Raw genomic sequence first — 10,581 nt, forward strand, 5'->3', positions numbered from 1 at the left:
GAGACAAAAATAACAACAACCAATGCAAACAACTTACAGCATGAAACCAAATAGTTCCCATTATAATGTCTATAATGTTAATTATCACAATAGACAGAAATGATATGATCAGTTATTGTCTATAATAAAAACAGCAAGTTTACAAAAGGGTTTACATTTTCAAATGGTGGACAGGGAGAGAACAGAAGTGATATATGACGTGATGATTATGAGGGAGGAGGAGAGAAGACAGAAGTAAAAGATTAAAGGAAGAGTGAAAGAGAGAACAATAGAGATTGACTGTTAGCAGAAGAAAAGAGAATCAAGGGAAACAGGTAGGAGAAAAATATATATAAAGTAAAAATTTTAAAAATTAAAAATAAAAATAAAAGAATACAAAACAAAACTAAAATATACTAATCAAACATTCTAGTTCCCAAAAAAACTAATCCATGTAAAATAACTGGCTTCAAAAAATGCTAGAGATGAGAGAAAAAAAGGAAACTGTATAAATGTTCATGTACCATTTCACAATTAAACAGTGAAAAAGAATTTAAAAAAAAAAAGAAAAGAAAAAATTTGACAGAAAGTTAAAGAATTCTTTCTGTTGGAGTTCAGAATATTCTCAGCTTCTCTTCTCAGCAGTTTTAGCGGGGGTCTTCTGGAGTGTGATTCTTTGGATTGCTGGAATGAGAGAGATCCTGAGCATTCTGTTTTTAACAAGACCTGCCCACAGGGAAATTTGTACCTAACTGGCTTGTTGGAAAGAGGTGGGTCTAGCTCTAGGCACTTCTGTCCTTCCTGTCTCGCCTGAAAGTTAGGGGTGGAAAAAAGAGCCTGAGCACAGCCCAGGAGCACAGGCTATAGAACACTCTCTGGTCACAAGCTATTGAACACTTTCTCTCCCCACACACCTCATAAATACTTTTGTGGGAATTTGGTGATGCTCAGTGGTGAAGCCAGCTGCACCTGTGCTCTAATGTATAGTTAACTTTTTGGTTACTGATTTAGTTTCTTCAGTCATCAGTTTCTTCTGGGGATGCTGTGATGGATTCCTGACATCTAGTCATAAGCACGTAAGTGGCAGTAGGCAATGGCATGGGTGTCTCTGATTGAACAATTCACAGGACTCTCAGGGTGTTTCCTCTGGTTGTGTGGAAGCCAACCCTGTTTCTGTGCTATATGGGAGGGGTGGAGATGCAGAGGAAGCTGAGAGTTCCAGGGGGTCCTGGGAGAAGCGGGTAGAGGTGCTGCTGACAGAGATAAGGTTCTATTTTGGAACTGTGTGGCTTTGCACGTCAGCAGAGCAACCTGGGGGATGATCCACAGACAGGAGGGGAAGGGCTGAGGTTAGGTTGCAAATGGAAGGTCAGAGGCTGCTCCAGATGCCTGAGGTGGCAGAGATAGTGCAATATATCACAGAGGAAAGGGGCAGTGAGGGCAGAGTGTGGTGACAGGGATGCATGGGCAGTGGAAAAGAGGCCAGTAAGAGAGGGTCTCCTTACTGCACCCACACTGCATGCATACACACACACACATGCATGCACATGCGCAAACCGTACCCCCCCCCATGCACACTTGCACATGCCCAGCACAGAGAGCAGGTACCAGGGGCCTCCTTTCTACTGCAGTGTCTTCCTTGGTGCACTGCCTCTGGCTAGCAGGGCAGGTCCCATGTTGATAATTTTTAGAGGAAGAGGTACTTTATTTACACAGCATCTATATAAGAGTCCTCTCAACCTTCACAGTTCTAGAGATTCACGTCACTTCACTCATTCACAATTCATTTGCAGAGGGCCTGCTTTGTGCCAGGACAGAGCTGACAAATGTTTGCTGCCTTCGAAGTGCTCACAGGAAGTCATGGTGAGCTAGGTCAGCCCTGTGAGGAACAGTGCCCAGCCTTGAGTCAGGAGATCCTTCCTAGAGGAGGTGACCGTGGACTGAGACCTGAAGCCATGGAGGCAAAGAAGGGTCTGGTCCCCCAACCCCATGCAGACAGGGATTCTCCACTTCTCCAAACTGTAGCTAGGTCCCTGATCCTTTTGTTAGGCACATTGGCACACTTCTGTTTCTCTAGTTTTTGCAAAGAACCTGCTAAGTTAGTTTAACCAGAGGCCTCTGCCCCCATAACTGATCAGATTCTTCATCCTTTTCCTCTCCCAGTTGATGTCTGACCATATTGGCAAGAATTCTGGGAGATTGGTTTTACCAGAATTTCCCTATTCTGTTGTCTTAGTTATTTTCAGTCCACTGACCCCAACTGCTCCTTGACTATAAATTTCACATGACCACACTGTATTTGGAATTGATCCTAATGTCTCTTCTCACTGCAAAATCCCATTGCTGTGGTCCCTACACCTGTCATGATGGTCCTGAATAAAGTCTGCCTTATCATGCTTTAATTGGTGTTATTAAATAAGTTGTTTTTAAAAATAGGAGCAAGGAGGGCAGGAGGCCCAGCAGGGGACTCTTGTCACACAGTGTGGTAGCAGAGACTGGATTGAGGGACTCACTGCAGGGTAAGGAGGCTCTTGAAGGGCCAACCTTGATGATCTGGCAAGAGTTTTTCCAGTGCCTCTGGCTGTACTCCCAAAGGCCTCAACTGAGCTCTGCCAAACTCAGTACCCCCTGCCCTCTGCCTTAAGCTGACCCAGAGTAACTAACTAGCCAGAGAAATGGGTATCTGGGGTACCATTAAACAGTATTTGGGACACAGGCTTATGTTTCTTGAAACCATAGGTCAAAATCAAGGGCCTCATTCTCTCATATACAGTCTTAGGTGGGTGACTGAGGACCAGGCTTCTCTCTCCATGTCATCTTGTATCCTGTGTTTCGTCTCAGCATGGTGGCTTTGGGTTTCAAGAAATTGAAGGCAGAACTGCAAGGTTGAGGCCAACATGCCATAGGCCAGCACCAATTCAGGGGGTGGAAAAGTGACCTCAGTCTCTTGATGGGAGAACCTCTGCACTAAATGATATACTGAACTCTATCATGTGATCACTTCTGGGTGGTGTGTGGACGTGACTGTGACTTCCAAAACTCTGCCACCTGGAGAGGAGGAGATGATCAGGGGTACTGGTCCTCCCTAGGACCATCTGCTCTTTAATCCAGTGGTACATGGCCCCCAATCTGTGGAGGAGCCCAGTGATTTTGAACTAAAATCAGCCTGTTCTGGGTTGGCCTCAGAAGAGGAGGCCAGAAGGTTGGGTAAGTGCTGTCAAGAGATTGTGTAATTCAGACATCTTTATTTGAAGTTCCTGGATATGCAGGGGACACAAACTTCTCAGTGCAAGGACCTGACTGCCTCATGGGCTGTGTAAAGCTAGTTTATGCTGTAGCTCTCTGGGATGTGTATGACCCTGAACAGGTTGTTTAACCATGTAGTTCCTCTGTTTCCCATCTGAAGGTGGGGATAATAGCCACTCTGTATTGTTTAGGATTAGGTTCTACCATGAGTATACAGATTCAGAACAGCAGCAACTTCTATCAGATGGAGCTTGTTCTCTTTGTGTTAGGACAGGGGTTGAGGTTTGTGTGATACCCTTGTTTCAGGGCCCAGCCTGGCCCAGTTTGTAGCACCCAAACCCTCACCTCCTCAGCCCAAGGAGGCTACATATGAGCTGTGTGTCAGGTAGCAGGGTTGTTTAATGGAGGTGCACATATTTGTCTCTTAAAGAGAGACACTGGGTCACCCGTGCCATAAGGGAGGTTGAAAACGAAGGCTTTATTCTAGGATCCTGGGCATAGCCTCAAATTCAGTTATTGCTGAGGGAGGGTGGGCATCAGTCAGGGATGAGCAGATCACCATGTGCATGGAGTGCCAATTCTGATGAGTGTCAAGGGCAGAGGAGATCTCTGTGGCCATCAGGTACTACCAATATGCATATGACAGTGACATTGTCAGTGTCCTTGACATATGAGGACACTGAGCTCTATACAGGTTGGAAGCACCTATGTACTTGGTGGGGGGATATGTCTGCTCCTTTACCTTAACTACAGACAGACCCACTCCCAGCTGTGTCCCCCTCTGCACAAACTCTCTGCAACTTCATACTCTTAACTTTCAGTCCACAAAATTCCAGAACTTTAGCTGCATGGGAAGACGCACATGTGGACCTACTTTTCCCATTTCTCCAGCATACCTGAACCCTCTGCACTCCTGTGCACTGAGGCATGAGGAGGCAATTTCTCCTATTAATTGTGACTTGGGACCACTGACAAGCCTTTTCCCATCCCTCCTTTGACTTCACTCTCCCCAGTCTCAGGTGATCACTATCTGCTTTCCACTTCTATGAAATCATCTTTTAACTTTTTATTGTTTTAATTTATATTTTCCCTTTTGGCCATATTTGCCGAGGAGGAGCCTCAGCCTGTGAAGAAGGTCTGGACTGGAGAGTGGGTGGGCTGTGGAACAGCAGGCATACATCAAGCCCTGACAATGTGAGACTTTGAACAGCCCACGCCTGCTGGAGAAGCATGCAGGGTCACATATTCCTCATGCCAGGGCAGACAGCTAAAGAGCCTGCGTCTAACCTTATCAGTGGTGTTAACTTGGATAAAGAAAGAATGTGCAGAAAAGAAGGATGTGTGGGTGCAGGGCAGGGCCTGAGGTCCAGGCTGAGAGCTAAAGGAATTTCAGGATAAGTCAGAAGATACCACATAACAAGGCTCTGACCCCCACTGATCTGGGGATCAACCCGTGCTGTGCACCCCAGTCAGCCTGGCTAGCACTCCTCCTGGAGAAGATACTTTCCCCCTATGCCATTCCCCCAGTTTGCAAAGGCTCTGGAAGGATGGAACATCTGACCATATTGGCCAGAAGATTGAAAACAAAATCTCCTGCCAACACAGAAAACCTTTCCACAAAAGTAGATGGAAAATAACAGTTTAATTATTGAATGAGAATTAAATAGACTGTAAAGCTCATTATTGGCAACCCTCTAAGAGATTACAAAGACAGACATCTTGCCCCTGTATATAGTCAGGTGCAACCCATTCCATTCACATTCTCAGGAGAAATGTGGAACTTGTCCTCAGGTAAGAGGTCTCCACAACACCACTGGTCACATGCAATGTACCCTGAGTCCACCTGGGCCATCTGGTTTGCTAATTGCTTTCATCCAAAGGAAAAAATAAACTCATATCTTAAGACTGGAAGTAGATTTACAGCTGCAGGCAGGTACCAGGCTGAACTTAGGCTCTCCCAGAAACTGGAAGATAAGAATGTTGTCTACCATGGTGATGACATTTCAGATGGGACTCCCAGGTCCTTAATGAAATGTTCCTGAGTCGTAAAATTGGCAAGAAGCTTTTGAACAGATTTACATAAAAAGAAGTCAACAAAGAACCAATAAGTTTTCTAAAGGAAATGCTCTAAGAAAGAGAAGGGGAAGTCTATTTGCGCAGGGAGAATTAAACTTATTCTATTTTTATTTGTTTTTAATTAATGCATGACAACATATTTGTGAAGAACCACGTGAAGTTTCTATAGATGTATACGTTGAATAATGACCAAATCCGGATAAGCATATCTATCTTCTCAAATATTTATCATTTCTTTGTTGTGAAAACCTTCAAAATCCTTTTGTTCAGCTTTTTGGAGATATGCAGTACATTATCAATATTATTAATTTTTTTTTCCAAAGCAAAATCATGACTTGCATGCAAATAAAGTGAACACCTCCAAAGATTTTATTTGTTAACTCACTAGGGAAACAATAAGATGTTACAACTGGTCCAAGAAGAATGCAAAAAGCATCTGTATGTGTAGGCAGTCAAGAATGCTGAGGTGAATCTGCTTAACAGTTGCAAAATTGGCTTCTTTCACAGAGTAGAAAGGAAAATCAATTGTTTCCACCAGATATTTATTTGCATGTCTGTGGACAAGAGTCATTGCCTTGCTACTGGTTTTCTACAACTTACAGAGTTATGAAATTGCTTAAAGGCAAAGAAAGGTGCAGAGGACCCCATCCAATCAATAATGAGACACCTATGATGTTTTCGTCCATTTCAATCTGTCAAGATTTCCCCTGGTAGATGCTTGGACTGTAAATTAATCCCTTACTTTATGCAACTGGTTTGTTGAACAAGCAGACAATAGCATAGGGACAACTCCTTGATTTGCACAGAGGGATGGATTGGGGACACTGTCTGGATGGAAACACAAGCAGATTTGTGAATTTCATGATCTTTTCTAAGCAAGAGAATCAGCTATTCTTTCTTTCTCTTTCTCTTTTTTCCTTCCTTTCTCTCTCTCTCTCTCTCTCTCTCTCTCTCTCTCTCTATCTATCTCTCTGTCTCTCTGTCTCTGTCTCTCTGTCTCTGTCTCTCTCTCTGTCTCTCTCTCTCAGGGATTGTACCCATGTACCCAGGGACACTCAACCACTGAGCCACATCACCAGTGCTTTTTATATTTTATTTTGAGACAGGGTCTTGCTAAGTTCTTAGGGCCTTGCTAAGTTGCTAAGGCTGGCTTCGAATTCTTGATCCTTCTGCCTCAGTTTCCCAAGCTGCTGGGATTACAGGCATGTGCCATTGCACCCTGCTTGAGTCAGTTATTCTTGAAGCCAGGCTTAGTGGTGCATGCCTGTAATCCCAGAGACTCAGGAGGCTGAGCCAAGAGTATCTCAAGTTTGAGGCCAGTCTGGACAACTTAAACATAGCTCAGTGGTAAAGCCCCTCTATGTTCATCCCCAAGTACCACATGCACACACACACACAAATCCCACCTATGAGTACATTAAATCTCAAGACTCCACGTAGAAATAAAATTGCCAAATCCTGGTTAATTGAACATCTCTTCAGGTGAAAATGGCTTATCTCCTGGACTTCAGGAAGGAAACATGAGTGGCTCATTCTTTTTTTTTTTTTTTTTTTGCGGTGCTGGGGTTTTGAACCCAGGGCCTTGTGCTTGCGAGGCAAGCACTCTACCAACTGAGCTATCTCCCCAGCTGCTCATTCTTTTCTTGATCACCTCCTCTCATCTGTCTAGCTGCAGGCATTACAGCAGGGCATGAAGGGAGGTGAGGGGCACAAAGAGTTGCTACTCAGCTCTGGGGTGACTACACTGTCATTGCCTCTCTGTCTCTCCCTCAGCTTCTATGGGGACTCCCTGTTGCCCTTTTAGGTACCAATGATGGCAGTTATCTACTTCTCCAGTCCCTGGTTTCTGAGATAAGGTGAGATGGGGATACTTACAATTCTGTGATAACAGTTTCCTCTCCATTCTCCAAACAGATAACCTTTTTCACTGTACTTTGCCTAAGGGGCTCAGAAGACCAGAGGCCAGTTTCTAGTATTACTTTTAAATACTTGCACGTGCTCTGGTCCGGCCTCTGGTGTCCATTTCCTGTCATGTCCTAATCCTGACCCGTAGTTCCCGTAAGATTTTGGTTGTGTTTTTGAATGATTTCACATGGGGCCCACCTACACCACTATGCCTAGAGGGGAATGTACAGTGGGCCTGGGGTGCTCTGCAGCTGGGGCTGCTGTCACTAGTTGGGATGATGTTGGGCAGAAAGTTTGCTGAGTGCCCAGCAACACTTTGTTCTGCACAACCTTGAGGATCTGGGCAGTGCCAATGGGCTTGTGGAAGGAGGGGCAAGTCCTCTTCTAGAAGCTGACCTCGAACAAGGTGCCCACCTTGCTGGGCCTCATTGTCCTCATCTATAAACTGTGCATGATCATAGGTCATAATTCATTTGGCAGCATGAGGTGAAGTGAGTTGGTGTGTGTGATAGTTATGACCTTAGTGGAGCCTGCCATCAGTCCCTGAGACTCCTGTCTGGTCCCTACTCCCTCTGTCACAGATAAGCCAACATTACTGTTTTCACTCAGAAACAGAATTTATTGAGGTGCTCTGGGCTTGCCCCTTACTCCTCTTTTTCATCCCCATGAGTGATGATGTAGCACAGCGACTTGTAGTCGATGTTGCCTGCCAGGTCCATGGGCGTCAGGGCAAACAACTGCTCCACCTGTGGAGGCAACAATCAGCAGAGATGTGGCCTTCGGGGACCTGTGACTCTTCACCCTCAACCTGGAGTTGTGCTTTGGGCCTCAACCTTTTTAACTCCAAGCCCCAAACTCCTTGTTATTATCCTGCTAGCCATCATTAAGCAGACTAGAGAGTGGACTCAAATGGGGGCCGGGAGTCAAAGGGCCCACACTGGCCACAGAGATGGTCCCAGCCCCCGGTGAGAACCCTTGCCTAATACTCTCGCTTGGTCTGCACACAGCCTCCCTGCCTGCCATACTTCCTCCCTCTAACCCCACCTCTACCCCTACAGGTCACAATAGAGATGGCACATCCTCTGGAAAGGCCTCTCAGCCTACACCACACTGGTGCTGGGCTCTGAGCACTGGGGGCAGTGGACTAGGAGTCATCCCCAATGCCCAGCTGGGCAGGGCCCTAAGAAGTTCCCAGGGACAGGTACTGACAGGGCTGGGCAGCCTCACCTCAGCTGGAGAGAACTTGTCTGCCTGGGTCAGGAGGAGCTGCTTGAACCTGGGAAGTGGGGAGGATCTGAGCTGGGAGGAAGGGTGGCATAGCCCAGGGAAGGGCTGGTCACCCCTCTAAGAACACGAAAGGTCAAGGTTCAGGAGGCCTCACATAAGTGGCCTCACTGCCCCTCTCTGCTTCTGGATGGTGTCCCTCATGGCGGGTAGGGGAGGTTGACACTTACTCATCCTTGTTCACCACCCCTTGGCCACTGGGGTCAAACATCCGGAAGGCACTCAGGATGGCTTCCTCGGGGTCTGTCCCTGGGAGACCAAGGCAGCCAGGTGAACTCTCATGTCCCCAACCTCTCAGGTTCCACACAGGAGGAGACCAGGGTTGCATGGGGGAGCTCTCCATGTCCCAGAAGAGGTGGGGGCATTCCCCACTATGTAATGTTCCTTAGGGATCAGAGGGGCTGGGAATGATCATCTTCCTGAGGTGGGCAGGCCTGGCTGCGAGTTAGGATTTAGGAATGGATGTTTCCTGAACCCAAGTTAGCACTGGGCTGACCAGTGCCCGGGATGTGCAGGGGTAGGCTCCACATCCCTTGGGTGGGCCATGGTCAGGCCGGGTCCAGATAGGGTTCAGTCAAGGTCAGGTGTGTTTGGCAGGTTCAGATTCCATGTCTGGTCAAGGGAGCCCAGATCTGCCCCAGGCTCACCATTGAGTTTCTCCCCAAAGAGTGTGAGGAAGACCGTGAAGTTGATGGGACCCTTCCCCTCCTGCAGCATAGCATCCAGTTCCTCCTCTGGGACGCTCACCTTGCCTATGAAGGTGGGTTGTGAGACAAACACAGGGATCCTAGTGTCCCAGAGAAGGACCAGACTGCCCTCCCCCTCTTCTCAGCCACTCTGGTGGAAAGGCAGGGGAAGGGAGGTGTAAGGAGATGGGAAGGAGTGAGAGAAGGGGGCAGGGACACTATTCTCTCTCTGAGCAAGGACCCTGGGGAAAGCAGGTGTGCAGGTGGGGGAGTAGAGCAGGGGAAGGCAGATGCACACACCAAGCTGGGAGTAGGTCTCTCTTAGGTCCGACTTGCAGATGATGCCATCCCTGTTCTGGTCAATGCAGCTGAAGGCCTGTGAGGAGGGGGAGAGTCCTGGGTGGTATGTGGAGCACACTCAGGGGCCAGGACCATGACCCACAGAGAAGGGTGTGCATGTGGGGTGGAGTAGGTTTTGGATGGGATTGGGGTTTCCTTGGGGTGGGGCACTTACTTCCTTGAACTCCTGGATCTGGGCTTGTTCAAACATGGAAAAGACATTGGAAGATCCACGTTGAGTCTGCTTGGCGGCTGCAGCCTTTCCCCGGGTCCCAGTCTTCCTGCTGGCCTACAATACTGTGGGTGGGAGGGCATCCTCTCCCCAGGTCCCCTAAATGTCCCTTTTTCACCATGCACAGTCTAAGAGCAATCCCAGGAGAGTCAGGGAGAAGATCTTCTCTTCAACCCTGAATTCTACCTTTCAGGCTTCGCACAGGCATAGAAGTCCCTGACTCTGTCCCCTCCCAGCCCTGGGGACTGCTGGCCTCTTTTCCCCAACCAGGCACTTACCATCCTCTCAAAGCAGACTGCTGCATCCTCTTGCTGCCAGACCCCCTTTATGTCCCAGCCTTATCACCTGGTGATCCAAATAAGGAGAGAAGCAGAGAATAGGCCCAAACTTGGCAGCCCCTGACAGGGTAGGGGAGGACGAGGGCCCCAAGCAGATTCCAGTTACATTCCTGCTGACCTTCATGTCCAGATGTAACATCTTATGGTCCGTCCATCTCATGTGATCACCCACTGTGTCTCCTCACAATTGCTCAAAGCTTTCACCATTATAGGTGCCAATTAAGGGTTCCTGTGCCCCTCATCTGAGCATCCCTTCTTCAGGTCCACTCCAGGCCCTGGCCAGGTCAGGCCAGGCCAGACCCTATAGGCTTAGGAGACAGTGTTTCTTTTTCTTTTTTCTTTTATGACCTTGGGGATTGAACCCAGGAGTGCCTAACCGTGGAGCCACATCCCCAGTTCTTTTTATTTTTTATTTTGAGTCAGGGTCTCACTAAGTTGCTTAGGACCTCACTAAGTTGCTGAGGCCCTGACTTGTGATTCTCCTGCCTCAGTCCCC

The 10,581-nt window shown here is 47.5% G+C and overlaps 1 protein-coding gene across 1 annotated transcript; it reads right to left on the reverse strand.

Annotated features, from left to right (window-relative positions):
• Positions 1-7,804: 7,804 nt before the first annotated feature.
• Myl7 (myosin light chain 7) lies at positions 7,805-10,064 on the reverse strand. The gene is made up of 7 exons (XM_047561904.1): positions 10,026-10,064; positions 9,691-9,804; positions 9,477-9,552; positions 9,138-9,242; positions 8,661-8,739; positions 8,434-8,482; positions 7,805-7,952 (listed from the first exon to the last, which is right to left on the reverse strand). Exons 1-7 carry the CDS (start codon positions 10,026-10,028, stop codon positions 7,851-7,853), a joined length of 528 nt encoding a protein of 175 aa, XP_047417860.1. The 5' UTR covers positions 10,029-10,064; the 3' UTR covers positions 7,805-7,850.
• Positions 10,065-10,581: the final 517 nt, after the last annotated feature.

Source organism: Sciurus carolinensis, chromosome 8 (assembly GCF_902686445.1).
Source record: "Sciurus carolinensis chromosome 8, mSciCar1.2, whole genome shotgun sequence".
Taxonomy (NCBI): Eukaryota; Metazoa; Chordata; class Mammalia; order Rodentia; family Sciuridae; genus Sciurus; species Sciurus carolinensis.

Bases quoted from the DNA above. Each gene is read 5' to 3' on its own strand.
- Myl7 (XM_047561904.1), bottom strand. The intron at 8,740-9,137 runs GTGAGCCTGGGG...TTGGTCTCCCAG, and splicing joins CTTTGGGGAGAAACTCAATG to GGACAGACCCCGAGGAAGCC. The intron at 7,953-8,433 runs GTGAGGCTGCCC...TTGCCTCCACAG, and splicing joins ACAAGTTCTCTCCAGCTGAG to GTGGAGCAGTTGTTTGCCCT.